The sequence below is a fragment of the Camellia sinensis genome, chromosome 13 (genome assembly GCF_055761805.1).
Source record: "Camellia sinensis isolate YWXY chromosome 13, ASM5576180v1, whole genome shotgun sequence".
In the NCBI taxonomy this organism is placed as follows: Eukaryota; Viridiplantae; Streptophyta; class Magnoliopsida; order Ericales; family Theaceae; genus Camellia; species Camellia sinensis.
The window spans coordinates 8,887,307-8,903,250 of NC_138973.1; the positions used below are offsets into that span (position 1 = coordinate 8,887,307).

A 15,944-nucleotide genomic window follows, 5' to 3' on the forward strand; every position below is an offset into this window, starting at 1 on the left:
GGTTGGTCAAAAATGGGGTGTCTACACCATCTTCAATGCATCTTTACTATAAAGTATAATTTTCAAACACTTATCGTCAAATGAAACAAACTAAGGCATCAATTAGCACTCCAAGCTTAAATAGGTCACAAGAAACATCTCCTTTTAAATTGTGAAGAAATATGGTGGCGGGTGTGAGCAGGAAGATATCAGCAGCATCAGCTAGGGGCTCACACCAGAATACCAAAACAGAGCACTCCTCTTCAACTTCCTTCAGGTGGGTTTTCTTCATTTTCAATTATAATTTGGTCTACATATTGTATCTATGTATGGATCAATTCAAATATACGGTGAAATATGAACCATGGTCTTGGTTGTTCTGGTCAATTCAAATATAATTTGGTCTACATTGTTGCTTACCACCGTCGCTTGCCGCCATCGCACATCGCCATCGCCGCAAATCACCACTGCCACTGCTACAAATCACAGGTCTCTCTCTCTCTCTCTCTCTCTCGGTCTCTCTCCCTCTCTATCGATATTGGTCTTTCTCTATCGATCTTGGTCTCTATCGCTGTCGGTTTCTCTCCCTCTCTGTCGATCTCAGTCTCTCTCTCCCTTTCTGTCAATCTTGGTCTCTGTCTCTCCCTTCCAAACCGAAGACAATTTTATTCCTGACTTATTTTCTTCTTTGTTTAAGTTATGCTATTGATGCTATGTTATATTTTGCCTCTAGCATTGAAGTCTATTATCCAATCATTTCTTTGTTTGCATATTTGTAAAAGAAGGTTTACATTTTGTCTTGAAGATAGAAGGAGATCCAAATTGCAAAATTTGTTTCCTGAGGAGCACGGTTATATAGAGGACTGGGGTAATATTTTATGGCTTTATTTTTGTAACATTTTAGCTTCCAAGCTTGATGGAGTATTGTATGTCTTTTTAATTCTATAACATAGTCACATTTTATTATCTGAAATTACAAGTTCTGATTTATAGAACTATTTATCCAAAAAAAATAAAAAGAGTTCTGATTTATTGAACTCCAATTCAATTATGGTTGAATTGATTTGCGTTTATATAAATTTGGGAGGATGGTGTGCAAAACTAGGAAATTGAATGGATGTTCAAAAAGGTTAGGACTCCAAGCGCTTGGCTTAACCCTGTTATTCATTGATTATGGCCTCGTTTACAAATATCATAATATCCTTCCATCTTAGTTTATAATTTCGTTTTTAGTTTTAATCATAATATGTGCTATTTTGTAATCAAACTATGTTGCTTGAGGATTATTTCTTTTATTACTTTGTTTATGATATATGATACTTTCTAAGAGACTATTTGAAGGTGATGTGTGAGTTAATTTGCCCAATAATCTTATAATTGTAAAGCATTAAGTTGAAAGCACATGGGTTGAGGGCTTGAGGTATGAAAAAGTCCTGTTCACAACTGCCCACTAAACTCATAATTGTAGAGCATTAGGTGTAAAGAACATGGGTGAAAGGCTGGAGGTTTGAAAAATTCCTGTTCATAACTGCCCAATAATCTCATAATTGTAGAGCATTAGGTCCAAAGCACATGGGTCGAGGGCTTTAGGTATAGAAAATTCCTGATCACAACTGCCCAATAATCTCATAATTGTAGAGCATTAAGTCCAAAACACATGGATCAAGGAATGAAAAATTCCTGTTTACTTGTGATTTCAAGGAAGATATGCAATTGATCGAGTGGATGATTGAAGAACAATGAGTGTAGCAGACCTCTAAGGGTCAAGTCTTTTTCATTCTTTTGAGGCTTTTCTTTTGTTAACTATTTTAATTCAATATATGCTTGCTTGTGCATTGAAACTAGCTTATGCAAATCAGATGCATCTAATGTTCTACAAGATTTACCTATACTTGAGTTACAAGTGAAATTGGTTATTGTTTTCTGAGTGCATATCATGTCAATGTGGATAGATTATTGTTTATTGAATTTCTTTCACTATATTTTATTGGTGTCGATTCACAAATTCAACTGTCTTAAGGCTAGGTGATCTCTTGTTTAAAAATGTCTATTTAGGACAATTAAAAAATATTGCTGTGGGTAATATTATTGTAATTTAATTTTCTAAGAGTAGAGTATTACGAAATTCATAAAATCTGAAGAATAGACTGTAGTTTAGGAATGTGATTATGAAAGAAATCATTATCAGTTATTACACTTCCCATTATTGCTCTTTGTACATTTTGCATTAAATGGCACAACACCTCATATCCACAGAAAATTAAAAATGTCACATAAAGTAAAAACTTAGCTAGTTTATGTACTTACCTTACTATATAATAGAAGAACTGACAATTCCATTTGTGGATTCCTAGGTGAATGAAGAGACCTGATCCTTAGGATTTAGATGGAGGGAAATGAATAGGTGGTAGTGATTTTGTAATTTGTAAAATGAATTTAAATCTGTCGCAGTTTTTATTTTAATTATTTTTGTAGAAAGCATGAACAGACCTTTGGGTTTGCAAAAAAATGGTTTTGAGCCCTTTGAAATATGTTTATCCTAGTTTTAAAATAAGCCAATGATGTAAATGTTTGATGTGCTCTGCATTGGATGTTAGTTGATACTAGATAAACCTACACATATACGACACTTGGAGCTTAAACATTTACAAAGAAGCAAGGTTTAAAAATTTAGCTGATGTTGATGATTTTTTGTGGAACCTTGATGCAGGAACATGATTTTTGGCACATTGCCTTCAAGATTTTAATTGTTCTGAAAAAATGTTGTGACCTTTATTATTATTATTATTATTATTATTATTATTATTATTATTATTATCTTCCTTAATTGTTCTTGTGGAAGAATGAGAAAACTAATGATTTTGGTAATTATTTGTGATTGTTATAGAGGATGAGCCAATTTTACCTCCTCTAAAAAAGGAGCAATTGAAGAATGGATGGGATGACGAAGATGTCGATGAAATGATGTGAAGGATTCTTGGGAGGATGAAGAAGAAACTGCTCTGGTAATGTTGATAACATGTTTTATTTTATTGGTTTATTAAAATGTTGATAACATTCTTTATTCTATTAGATGTGGAGATGAGTTATCATAGTTGGTAAAGATATGGAGAAAATGTAGCCATACCTAAAACATGTAATTTTGTAGTATGTGTTAAATGACTGAACTTCATTTTTAGCCATTCCAACTTAGTTGTGTGCTCATTAGATTAATCTGCCCTCCTAAATATGTCGCAATATGTGATAGCGAGTATGGAAAGAAGAAAAAGGGCAAATCTGAAATTTCACATGAAGCACGTTTAAGAGATTATGGATTGAAGTTTGGAATAATTTTGAGTCTTTATTTGAATTCGTTCTAATTATAGTAGGTTTTAGTAGTAAGGGTATTAATAATATTATGGTAATTTCAATATTTGTTGGACATGAGTTGTAGGGTTCGCCTATGGGTTTTTATTTTGGGGTACGTTATTAAATGAGTTATTATATATGAGTTTTATTATGTCTAAAATAGTCTTGGTGGTAAAAAAATGTCAAAGTTTTCTATTTTGAATTTGTGTCATGGTTGGAGTAGAATTAAAAGTCATCAAAGTTTTCTATCACAGTTGAAATAGAATTGGAAGTCATAATCATAATTAGTCTAGAATATTTGCAGTTATAAATATTCTTAGTTTCTAAATTTGACTCATAATCGTTATAGAAATAGGAGAGTCTTTAGCCTTCAAATATGTGTAATCTCAATCACTCAATAAATAGTTGGTATTACAAGAATTTGAGATTGTGTTTGTGTGATTGGCCTAAACCCCTGTGAGGATGAAGTATCTCTTTCTCACTCTTCTTCTACTACTACTTCTTCTTCTTTTCCTTCTTCTTTGCGCACATACCTTAGTTACTGTTCTTGGGTCACAGCCCTCTTAGGGGGGGGGGGGACAAAAAAACATAACCAAAGAATGACTATGGATTGATCTGAAACTGATTTTTAATAGACTTTGGATAGTCTACATTTCCCTCTTCGATTCTATGGCTTTTTCCTGATTTGTTAATCATTTCACGCTGTAACTCCTGTGTGTGTGGTGTTGTGGTTTTTGTTGAGAACAAAATAATTAAAATGTTGAATTTTTTCTTCTTCCTGTAAACCTCTATTTGGATGTTACAAATACTTAACCTCTTAATGCCTTAATTTCAGTTGTTTTTATTTTTTATTAATTTTATGAACCAGTGTATTTTTCCTGATTTGTTGATCAGCTCACGTTGTAAATCCTGTGTGTGTGTTGTTGTGGTTTTTGTTGAGAACAAAATACTTGAAATGCCAAATTTTTTTTCTTTCTATAAACCTCTATTCGGATGTTACAAATACTTAACCTCTTGATGCCTTAATTTCAGAGGAGAAGAAACCTTAGTTTCAAATTTATAAGGTTCACCATTCATATAATAAGATTTAAAAATGAAAAAGAAGACAATATGTTTCAAGGAGAAATCTGTTTTCATGTGGGAACTACTTTCCATCCATTTTGCTCAAAAAACCCTAAAGTCTCACAAGAAAAACAAAACTTCTGGCACACACTCCAATCCGAGTTGATTTTGAACTTCCTAACTGAGTTCTTTAGTTCTTCAACTTCACGCTTCTGTCTAGTGCTGAGGTGAAGAAATACAGTAAAGTCAACAAGCCCAAGCAATTTATCAAGAAAATTTCCTTTGTAGAAATGGAGAACCTTACTTGTCATTTCACGGAAGTCTTGAATGACAGTTACCTTTCTCTTGAAATTCTCATCTTTTTGTAGTGCTCGCTCTACTGATTCATAGAACACATTGTCCAAGCCCTTTGCCTTCACATGCTTCCTCACGCTTGGCACTCTGCTCAAGATCCACCTCATAATCGTGCGAGAAGTATCCATCCTCAAGAATTTTAGGAATTGTTTGTTGTATGCTAAGACTGGTCACAATGCATGTCACAATGAAAACAAGTTCAGAATTAAAATCATGTGTATTAGGCTTTATGAGTATCTTATGAATACTTGAGATGATTTTGTTTTTTTCATTTTTCATTTGCTGGTTTTTACATTTTTCATTTATTGGTTTTTACAAAATAGACAATTATGCTTTTCAATCTAAAATGAGGGAGACAATACATAAACATAGTTCTCGAATGTCCATGTGTTATTTTCCTAACATTCAATGCTATGTTGTATGATGTCCTTGGTAGATTATTTGCAACCTGGTTAAGTTATGGTTTCATGCTGCACGCTATTGAGGCTGCTAAGACTGCAGCAAAAAGCATTATGGATATGCAGAATGTGGTTGAGGAGGACTCAGAATCTTCGAAGGAGGATGATATGGAAGGATCTGCAATTTAAGGAGAAAGTGAAGATGAGAATGATAAACGGCGTAAGGCTGCTTTGGATAAATTGGAGAAGGCTAGTGAAGATACAATCCTAGGCCAAGCATGTCGCAAATATAAAAATTTAAATAAATTGTATCTTGGGTTTGTCTTTTCTTGGATTTCAAAGGTGCATAATTTCCTTATTCATACCCTCCATATTTGTTTACAGAGGTCATTTGTCCTTTAAATTCTCTCTCCCTAAACTTGTGTTGGTCTCATCAATCCATGATTATGGGAGGATGGACTGTGTATTGATTTAGGCTTTACTTTTTTTTTTGCCTGTCCTCAGATTTCTATCTCATTCTTTTTCTGAGTTAAAAATTAAAATGGGCCACTAGTTCTACCTCTGATTGGGAATTGTGATTGGGAATTGTTTGGGAATATGCTATTTTAGTAACTTTTTGACTTTTTATGAAAAGATGTGCAGAAAAAGTAGAGATGTGATGTGACCCAAAAAATATAAAAAGACAAAAAGTATGCTATTTTAGTAGCATCTCAAATTTTGTGAATTTTTAATAAGATTTCACTTTGTTATTTCTTTATGTACCCTTTTCTTATTGCAGGTTGAGGAGTACCAAGGTGTATACAAGGTTAGACCCCCCATCTCTCTCTCTCTCTCTCTCTCTCTATTAAGAATATAGATGTCCGTGGTCATATAACCGTCAATTTAACTACCTTTTTCAAAAGGCTCTTGGAGATGTATGGACCTGACAAGGTTATTGATAATCCAATCACAGAGGTGGGACCTATTATTAGACTTGTTATGGCTTTCTCCTTTTGTTAATTTCCATGCTTAATTTATCAAATTATTTTCATTCTCTTTTCTTAGGTAAACTTGTTGATTTGAATTCTTGAATTTCTACAATGATGATTGACTTTTGTGTGTGTATATACCTATGCTTTTTGTTTTTCCATAATTGTTCTATCTCATGTATAAATGCTTGTTTTGCAGGCATCAGAGTAGGTGCTGCTTATTATGGTCTTAGGTCTGTTGTGGAGCTTATGACGTTTAATTTTTCAATGTAGGTTAGAGTTGTTTTATATTTTTGTCATCCCCAATACTTTGCAAAGAGAAAATTTCTGATATTCTATTTATATTTGTTTTACTTGGTTGTGATGGTCAAACTTACTTTGGAGCTTAACTAATAGCTAATTAATTTAAAATCTTGTATCTCAGCTCTTGTTGCATATGAGTTTCTCTTTATAATTTGTTGGGCGCCTTTCTTTCGCAGTTAATGTCTCCAAGGGATCTCAATCTTCATTTTGTTGCAGGCAATTGACCACATCATTAATTCTGCTACAAAATCAAATTACATGTCTGCTAGCCAGATAAATGTACCTATTGTTTTTAGAGGACCAAATGGTGCTGCTGTTGGTGTAGGTGCCCAACACTCCCAGGTATGGTTCCTCAAGCTTCTTTTGCAAGTGACGGTTCTTTACTCCCTTGGTTGTTTTCTAAACAAATGACACGTTATTAAGCATCATTGTCTTCAGCCTTAAGGTAATATGAGAGATATATAGTAACTACATATCTCTAAAGCACTGTGTATAGATGATAATTGAAGAGTATTAAATTAGTGTCCAATTTGGACGGTTGCAAACAGTTGTATCAATAAGTTTCAACCTACCAGTTGTCAATAAGGAGAATGTCAGATTTTTTTTTCCTTCTTCATTTTCACTAGGTATTTATTAGGTTTAAGGTTTGAGTACCTCCAAGTCTAATATTTGATTTACACAGTATTGTTTCTTGTTGTGAACTTGTTGAGTTTCTTCATTACTAACCTCAAATATGCTTTCAATGATAAAATTATAAATCAGTGACACACATAACCATTGATGACATTTATGGAATGTCATGTAGTGTTTCGTAGCATGGTATGGCGCTTGCCCTGGTTTGAAAGTACTGGCCCCATACTCATCTGAAGATGCTCGTGGACTGTTACCCTGATCCTGTTGTTTTTCTAGAAAATGAGTTGTTGTGAGTACTCAATGCAATATTAAGTTGTAACATATCAACCTTATCCATATAGATCATTATTATTATCCAATGTGATTTTTGCGCTTCAGATATGGTGAGTCTTTCCCTATTTTGACAGAAGTTCTTGATTCTAGTTTTTGCCTCATAATAGGGAAAGCTAAGGTATTTTTCCTTAAGATTATGATAGTTTTTGTGGCAGCTTCTGCTGTCTTGTGTTGTTATTTATTTTATCATGATTCACTATTGTTTTTATTTAAAATTTATTACCTTCTGTCTCCTAGGTTGAGAGAGAAGGAAAGGATGTCACGATTACCACTTTTTCATGGATGGTGGGCTATGCCATTAAGGTTTGTCTATGAAACTTTATATACCTTTTGAGATGTGATCTTTGTCATTTAGATATATGACCTAACGCTGCTTGTTCCATGGGAGGACAATGCTTTTGCACAAGAAGTGATCTTAAGTTGAGAAAATGAAGCTATAGTTTGAACTTGAAAAATTTCAGGAGCATCTCTGTATTTGGTATAGTATGCTAACTAGTAATTAGCCTACATTCTACAAGGTATAGCGGTTTTGACTGTCACTACCACACGGAATACAGAGTTTTGAGGCTTGAATTAGTCTCTATGATATTGTGACATTGCTTTTAGCTTTGTGAATGAAATTGCTTTGAACTGTAGCTAAGCATTCTCATATAATGTTGCTGTAGTTCCTCAGTAAACACTTTTGTATTCATCTTCGATGAGAACATTAGTGATCTCTGTTGTTTGTTGACATTGCATATCTTTCAAATTCTCGTTCATATTGCCTTTGGTTACAGTTAGTCAATTTTTTGCCCTCGTTTTAAATGTAACTATGTTGTGTGATGTTCAGGTAGCTGAGATTCTTGCGAAGGAAGGGATCAGTGCTGAGGTATAAAATACATTAAATGAATATGGTAGTGTTGGTGTAAGACCTAAAATCAATTCAAGTATCAGTTTTAAATATGGTAGTGTTGGTTTATTGTCTAAACAGGTTATAAATCTTCACTCAATTAGGCTAGTAGATAGGGCCACAACCAATGCTTCAGTTCGGAAAACAAGTAGACTAGTGATAGTTGAAGAAGGGTTCCCTCAACATGGTGTTGGTGCTGAAATCTGGTGTGTAACTCTTTCCACGTGCTTTCCTCATTCAGAATTTGATTGTGATATATAATTTACCTGTACATAGATGGATATACATATACATGCACATACATACAATATTGTTGTTTTGATTATGTGCTTGCTATTTCAAATAGTGCATCAGTTATAGAGGAAAGCTTCATGTATCTTGATGCTCTAGTAGAGAAGATTGCTTATTTCTGAAAATTTAAATAGTGCATCACTTATTTCTGCGCCATTGTTTTATAGAGTGGAAAAGCTTTTACTACAAAGGGAATGCAAGTGCTTGAGCTTGTAGGCAAGGAGACCATGGATCTTTTGATTACAGAAACTGGTATTGAAGTTGACAAGAAGGGAGCTCAAGCACAAGATGATGAGGATCAATTGTTTGAGTGACATTTGATAGATGCTTTTACATATACGGAGGTCCAGAACAGTTGGAGATCACCTTCTTTATCTTCTTGGTTGAATGTCTTTCAATTCAATGCCATTTGGAATGATAGTTCTGGCTTAAGATTCTAAATTGCTATCATTTGCAGGAATTGGAGTCTTTGTTCAACCATTATGTTTTGTTATTTAACTAAAGACAAGCAAAGCAATTATCTGAATAGAAGTCTTTTTATGACGGAAAGCTAAAACAAGTGCAACAAATTTTCAGCTCAAGTTCTGAAATTGATGGAAGTGCCACAACATTAGAAAAAGGAAAGAAAATAGAGATTGGAGCTGAGGGGAGTGCTGATGAGATGAAGAATCTACACGACTCAAGTGTCAAAAAGGCTGTTGAAATGGCTGCAGGGTAATCTTGCCTCAAACAATCTATTTTTCTCCCTTCAGTTTTCAACTCTATTAATGCTATTAAGTAGGTATAACCTGTGTTTTCTGCATCATGAGTGAAGATGTTGGGGTAGGAGGTGGTTTTGTTGTTTTTTTGTTTTGTTTTTTGACTTCTTAAGTTTGTTCTGGCCCAATTTCCATTATATCGTAAGGATCTATTTGGTGATTAGTGATTTCCTATATTAAGCCACTCAAGGTTGTAAGTACTCAAGGGTGGTCTATACAATAAAGAACCTATTTAGAGTTGAGTCTCAACTTTTAAAGTTTTGGGCAAGATATATTTACCCCCGTTTGATTTGGCCTCAAAGCACTTCGTGAGGAGCAAAAAAGAGATCATGAGGAGTTGATGAGAGAGCGAGAAGAGCGTGAGAAATATTACAATGAGATGTTGAAAGAGCAAGAGGAGCGCGAGAGATGTTGCTACAAAGGGGCGCATGGACAGAAAGATCAGTAGGAGATAAATAAAAGGGTTGATCATCTGAATAATGTAGTCGCCAAACTCACACAACTCTTGGGGATTTGAGTTGGTCGACTGACGTTTACTGTTTGGTAAGAACAATTTTATTGATGTTTAAAATAATTTGTATAATATGTTAGATTTAACAATGAACTAGTCAATTGATATTATTTACGTACTCTAGCCTAAACCGTATATACCATTGATTCTTATCGGAACAATATTATCTTTTGTCTAATATTTCAATGGGGACAACAGTATGTAAATGGGACAACTAGGCTGAGAGTTAGAGTTAAAAATGGCTTAAAGTAAGTTAAAAAGGGTGTTAGGAGGACGAAAATACAAACAGTTCCCCAACCACTATTGGGATGTAACGGGCAGTTTCCTTGTACCAAAAATGACTTGTGAGAACTGATGGTATGCAAATTGGAAGTTAGAATCGAAAACACCTTAAAGTTATTCGAAAAAAGTGGTTCGGGGGGCGAAAATGCGAAACAGCCTCCCAACCAGTGTTGTACTGTAACCAGAGGCTTCCTCGTGCCAAATATGATCTGTATGGACAGACGGTACGTAAATAGGACACGTAGGTTGGGAGTTAGAGTCGAAAATGCCTTAAACTTAGTCGAAAAAAGGCGTTTGGGTGGCGAAAATGCAAAACAGCCTCCCAACCAATGTTGTGATGTAACCAAAAGCTTTTCCATGCCAAATATGGCCTGTAGGGACAGATGGTATGTATATAGGACATGTAAGCTGGGAGTTAGAGTCGAAAATGTCTTAAACTTAGTCAAAAAAAGGCGTTCGGGGGGCAAAAATGCAAAACAGCCCCCCAACCAATGTTGTGATGTGACTGGTAGCTTCCCCGTACCAAATTTGACATGTAGAGACAAACAATACGTAAATAGGACATGTAGGCTAGGAGTCAGAGTCGAAAATGCCTTTTACTTAGTCGAAAAAAGGCGTTCGAGGGGTGAAAATGCAAAACAACCCCCTAACTAATGTTGTGATGTAACGGCCAGCTTCCCTTTGCCAAATATGACTTATAGGAATAGACAGTACGTAAATATGACACGTAGGTTGGGAGTTAGAGTCGAAAATGCTTTAAACTTAGTCGAAAAAAGGCTTTTGGCTGGTGAAAATGTGAAACAGACCCCCAACCAATGTTGTGATGCTAAATATGACCTGTAGGAATAGACGGTACATAAATAGGAAACGTAGGTTGGGAGTTAGAGTTGAAAATCCCTTAAATTTAATCAAAAAAAGGCATTCGTGGGGCAAAAATACAAAATTGCCCCCCAACCAATGTTGTGATGTAACGGTTAGCTTTCCTGTGCCAAATATGACCTGTAGGAACAAACAGTACGTAAATAGGACACGCAGGTTGGGAGTTAGAGTAAAAAATATCTTAAACTTAGGCGAAAAAAGGTGCTAGGGGGTGAAATGCAAAGCAGCCCCCCAACCAATGTTGTGATGTAACCGGTTGGTTCCCCGTGCCAAATATGACCTATAGGAACATACGGTACGTAAATAGGACACGTAGGCTGGGAATTAGGGGCGAAAACACCTTAAACTTAATAAAAAAAAAGCGTTCAGATAGTGAATATGCAAAAATAATTATTGATTATGTGTAATTATTACTTGTTGCCTGAAATATGCGTTCGAGTTTTACATATTTTTCTTTTATGTAAATTCGAGTATGCAAAACTAATGATTTATTTGAAAATATTAATTATATTCGAGTTTTATATGTTTTTTTTTTTTTATAATTTTAAATATGCCAATATTTAGTCAATACTAATGACCAATTTTATTTGTACAGATGGTTTTTAGCGTGGAATTGTGGATATGACTTTTTTTGGCAAGTACGAAAGAAATTGTTTTTAGTCTACGAATTAGTATTGTTCGTACACATTAGTTTTATGGCATGGTACAATTTAGCTTTTGACGTGGTACAGATAATTTTTGATGCAGTATAGATTACTTTTTGACGTGGTTCAAATTACTTTTTTGGCATGGTACAGATTACCTTTTAGCGTGGTACAAATTAGTTTTTGGTGGTACTGATTAACTTTTGGATATTAATTTTGTTTAATCCTCTGTTATGTATGGAATTGTATTTTTGATGTTGGATTATACTTGGTTTATATGGAATTTCTATTGCATTTGTAATTTGATGTTAAATATGAATTTTTTTGATGGTAGAAAATGAAATGTGTGCATGTTGTGGAATGGTTGCTAATTTCATCAGTATATGGAACATTTTATTTATATACAAGGTACAAGTTGCACTAATAATGAAATAAATACAGGTGGTCGAGAAATTAATTAAAAAAATATTATAAAGTTTTTCGCGACTAAATATTTTGGTAGCCAATAATGCAAGCAAATGTTTTTCATGACTAAATATTTATTTAGTAGTAAAAAAGAAACAAAAGACTTTTGGCGTCCAAATAGTTAGTAGTTAAAATAAATCAAGATGAGGGAAGAAACTATTGTCGACTAAATATTTTATTCACGAAAGAACATGGCATCCTTCGGTGACTAAAATGTTTGGTTGTAAAAGACCATGAAATGAAAATATCTAATCTTTTTCCAACTAAAATGTTTAGTCGTGAAAACTAACAATGACTAAACTATTTGGTCGCTAAATGTATTATTATTAGTGACTAAAATTTTTAGTCGGTAAATATATTATTATTAGCGACTAAATTGTTTCAGTAACTAAATATTTTAGTCGGTAAATATATTATTATTAGAGACTAAACTAATAAGGCTTTGGCGACCAATGAGGCGACGAAGAACTTTAGTCGCCATAGCGGTAACGTGAAGGTGGATGTGGTGATAGGGTAGTGTAGACACCTCATTTTTGACCGACCTTAAGACTCAGATGTCATCGTCTGTGCACTCGGTGATTGTGCATGTTTGTGCTCGTTTCGAGTTTCTGGAGTCTTTGGCTGAGCGCCTTGTCTCGGGACCTCTTAACTTTCTCCTCTTGGCCTAGTTTTTGGACCATGCCTTGTTGCCTTTGCCTAGAGGGAGACAGAGGCCTGTAGGCCACTTTTTGTAGTCGTAGACTACCTTTGCCTATTGTAGGCCATCTTTTATACCCGTAGACTAGTTTTCGGGGCTTCCGGCTGAGTGCCTCGCCTTGCGGACTCTTGTTTTGCTTCCTTTTTCGTTTGTTTTTGAACTAAACCTTGTTATCCTTTGCCTGGAGGGTGGAACAGGGATGTAGACTAGTTTCTCCCCCTGTAGACCACTTTTCTTCCCTGCCAGCCACTTTTGGTGGTCGACCAGCTAGGGTGGGTGGTCTTTGGACCACCTAAGGTGGTTGGTAGCCTGCCACCACCTTGTACTCTCTGTGCAGACCCTCCCTCTCCCTTGCCGACCAGTTTTTGTCCCTGTAGACCACTTTTTCTGGTCGGTCAACTAGTGGGAGTGGTTGGTCAACCACTTTAACTGGTTGGCGACCTTCCTACTTTTTCTGCAGATATTTTCCTTGCCAGCTGTGCCAACTGTTGGGCACAGAAGGCATCCTCCATGCACGTGTATGGAGGGATTGCTTCAAGTCTCTAGCTTGTTCAACAAGCTTGAGGCTTGGATTTCTATAAGAGGGAGGCTCTCTCTCCCTTTTCCAGGTTTAGAAAAATTGGCTGAGGGCTATACATATCCTTTTATCTTTATATTGCTCCATCTCTCTCTATATTTGTTCCATTTTGTGCTCAAAAGTGCCATTCCTTCACACTTTTGCACACAAACACCTAGTGAAACACCTTCACTCTTGGGCTGAGGTTCTTGGAGGTTTGTTTGAAGCTCAAAAGCTGGGTTTTTGCCTCTGAAGTTGCTGCTCTGAAGTGGTTCTTCAAGGGTGAGTCTTCATCCTCTTTAAAGCTTTGTTTATATTGCTTATTTGGCCCTATTTGCATGATGTTTTAGGCCTAACTTTAAACTGTAAAAAGCTTCATTTTCAAGTGCTTAAAGTGTTTGTTTGTGGCCTCTTTGGTGTTGGGGGTGGTCTACCCCTTTTTGTGCCTTATTTTGCCTTGTTTTGAGCCATCTCTTTAGGCCTTTGAGATCACCTTCTCTTGGCCTTTTAACCACTGAATTCCAGAGGAATTTCAGTGGTGGAAAGTGTATTTTGAGGCCCCAAATGAGAGGGGGTTGTCCCCCCTCTTCTTCTCTTGTTTGCTTGTGTTGATGGCTCATCAAAAGAGCATGTAGTTTTATCTTCTTGAGGCTCTGTTTGAGCATTTTTTTTGTGACCTTTTAGACCTGCCATGACTCTTTTTTTGGCTGTCTTGGTCACCTCTTGCAAGCTTCTTGTACTTGTAGTATAATCCTACTTGGAGCTTTGCAAAGTAGCATGTCTTTCTAGCATGTTTTGGTTCTATCTTAGCATGTTTTAGGCATTATTTTAGCATGCTATATCTCTGTTTTGGGTTGGTTTGATTGCCTCTTGCATGCTTCATACCCTTGTAGTGCAATCCTCCCTATAGCCTTAACATGCATCATGTTTTGGACCACCATTTTAGCATATTTTTGGCTCCACTGTAGCAAGTTTCTACTCATGTTTTGCTATGCTTAAACTCTATTTTAAGTGTTTTTGGTCATACATGCCTTGCTTTGTATAGCCATAATGCAATCTTGCTCACTAGCTCGGTGTTTTGAGTCCACTAACATGCATTGCTTGGGCTATTTGCATGATTTAGCATCATTTGATATATGATTTCAGTGTATGAAATGTGGTCATACTCTCCCATGCTTCACTCTTTCAATGCTTTTGGAAGGTTATGCTTTGTGCCTCAATCATGAGCCAATTGGCATTTTGGGCTATCATCTCAATGTGTTTTGGTCTTATTTTGACATGCTACAACTCCGTTTTTGGTTAGTTAGAGCATCTCTCATTCGTTTCTTACACTTGTAGTGTAATCATGCTCATTGGTCTTGCATGCATCATGCTTTATGCCTTCCATTCTAGCATGTGTTAGCTTATCCATGCATGTTTTGGCATTGTTTTGACCTGCCTTAGGACTGTTTTGAGTCATCTTGGCCCTTTGGGGCTTGCTTGATATGGCTATGGTGCAAGCGCCTATGCTATCCTTAAGCTTTGAGCCTCCTAGCATGCCTCATTTGTGACATGTGCATGATTTGGCATCATTTGGAATGTAATTTCAGAATGTATGTCTTCGCTAAACTCCCATGTTTATCACTCTTCATTATGTTTGGGAGTTATGCTTTCATGCCTTGTTGATGAGCCATTGCATGAGCATCATCATCTTACCTTTCATGCTACCATTTCAGAGTGTTTTGGCCACTGTTTTGGCATGCATGAGCTCTGTCTTGGGCTGGTTTGGTCCATTGAGTATTGCATTACATAGCCCTTGTGTTTTGTCCTTCGCTAGTTTCAATGCTTAAGGACTCTAACTTTCCATGCTCATATTGTTTGCATGTTGTTGAATCGCATGTTGTTTGTATGTTGTTGAATCACATGTTGTTTGCATGTTGTTGCATTGCATCTTGTTTGCATGTTGTTGCATAGCATTGTGTTTGCATGCTGTTGCATTGCATTGTGTTTGCATGTTGTTGCATTGCATTGTGTTTGGATCGGATGTTGATCCAAACACGAGAAACGAGGTGCGTTTTATACTTGAAGTGATGAAACGCGCCTCATTTCTCGGTCGCCGACCCTCTTGATCAAGCATGATAGAGGTGGGGACCTTTATGTGTTATTTGTGCATTCATTGACATTAACTCGTGCAAACTTGGTCCTCGGCCATCGTGCATTGCGATGCTCGGTTAGTGGCCCGAGAGTTGAGTACCGCACTCCCTTGAGCTTGAGAAATGATAGGGAGGGTGGTTGTGCACACATATCTTGCAAATACACTGCCATCACCCTTGTTGTCCTTTGTTGCAGCAAAACTGGAGTTTGGCAGATTTTCTGGTCGGCAGACCAGTAAAGGTGGTCGGCCGACCACTTTTTTTGGCCTACAACCAGTTTTTCTAGTCTACACCACCCTTTTCTAGTCGGTAGCCCACCAGGAGGTCCCTGTGTTAGAGAAAAAGCATTCTAGAGATTGTGCAATTTTCAGAGATCAAACCAAATGCAAACAGAGGCAATTGAGGGCATGGTAATGGATTTCCGAGCGAATCCGACCAAGCATGCATCATTCATTATTTCGA

At 36.2% G+C, this 15,944-nt stretch overlaps 1 protein-coding gene, 1 long non-coding RNA gene and 1 pseudogene across 4 annotated transcripts; all 3 read left to right on the top strand.

The window, feature by feature from the left end:
* The first annotated feature begins 31 nt into the window (after positions 1-31).
* Positions 32-5,443, top strand: LOC114295315 (uncharacterized). 2 transcript variants are annotated; one of them, XR_003640871.2, is made up of 4 exons: positions 32-256; positions 765-847; positions 2,867-2,984; positions 5,220-5,443. It is a non-coding gene; the product is annotated as an uncharacterized LOC114295315 (long non-coding RNA). The 2 variants fall into 2 exon arrangements; XR_014348248.1 differs by having other exon boundaries at positions 173-468.
* LOC145788930 (pyruvate dehydrogenase E1 component subunit beta-1, mitochondrial-like) lies at positions 5,157-11,933 on the top strand (annotated as a pseudogene). Its single transcript, XR_014347818.1, has 8 exons — positions 5,157-5,321; positions 5,920-5,946; positions 6,370-6,378; positions 6,629-6,754; positions 7,218-7,334; positions 7,424-7,496; positions 7,616-7,681; positions 11,584-11,933. The product of XR_014347818.1 is annotated as a pyruvate dehydrogenase E1 component subunit beta-1, mitochondrial-like (transcript).
* Positions 7,668-9,755, top strand: LOC114295314 (pyruvate dehydrogenase E1 component subunit beta-1, mitochondrial-like). Its single transcript, XM_082901398.1, has 4 exons — positions 7,668-8,246; positions 8,349-8,473; positions 9,135-9,272; positions 9,619-9,755. The coding sequence occupies exons 1-4, from the start codon at positions 8,190-8,192 to the stop codon at positions 9,626-9,628; spliced, it is 330 nt and encodes a 109-aa protein (XP_082757524.1). The 5' UTR covers positions 7,668-8,189; the 3' UTR covers positions 9,629-9,755.
* Positions 11,934-15,944: the final 4,011 nt, after the last annotated feature.

What these genes read in the sequence shown, in the direction of transcription:
- LOC114295314 (XM_082901398.1), top strand. Translation starts at nt 8,190, where the DNA reads ATGTTGTGTGATGTTCAGGTAGCTGAGATTCTTGCGAAGGAAGGGATC. An exon ending in AGGAAGGGATCAGTGCTGAG is followed by an intron (nt 8,247 to 8,348) that starts GTATAAAATACA and finishes TTGTCTAAACAG; the next exon opens with GTTATAAATCTTCACTCAAT. An exon ending in GGTGTTGGTGCTGAAATCTG is followed by an intron (nt 8,474 to 9,134) that starts GTGTGTAACTCT and finishes ACAAATTTTCAG; the next exon opens with CTCAAGTTCTGAAATTGATG.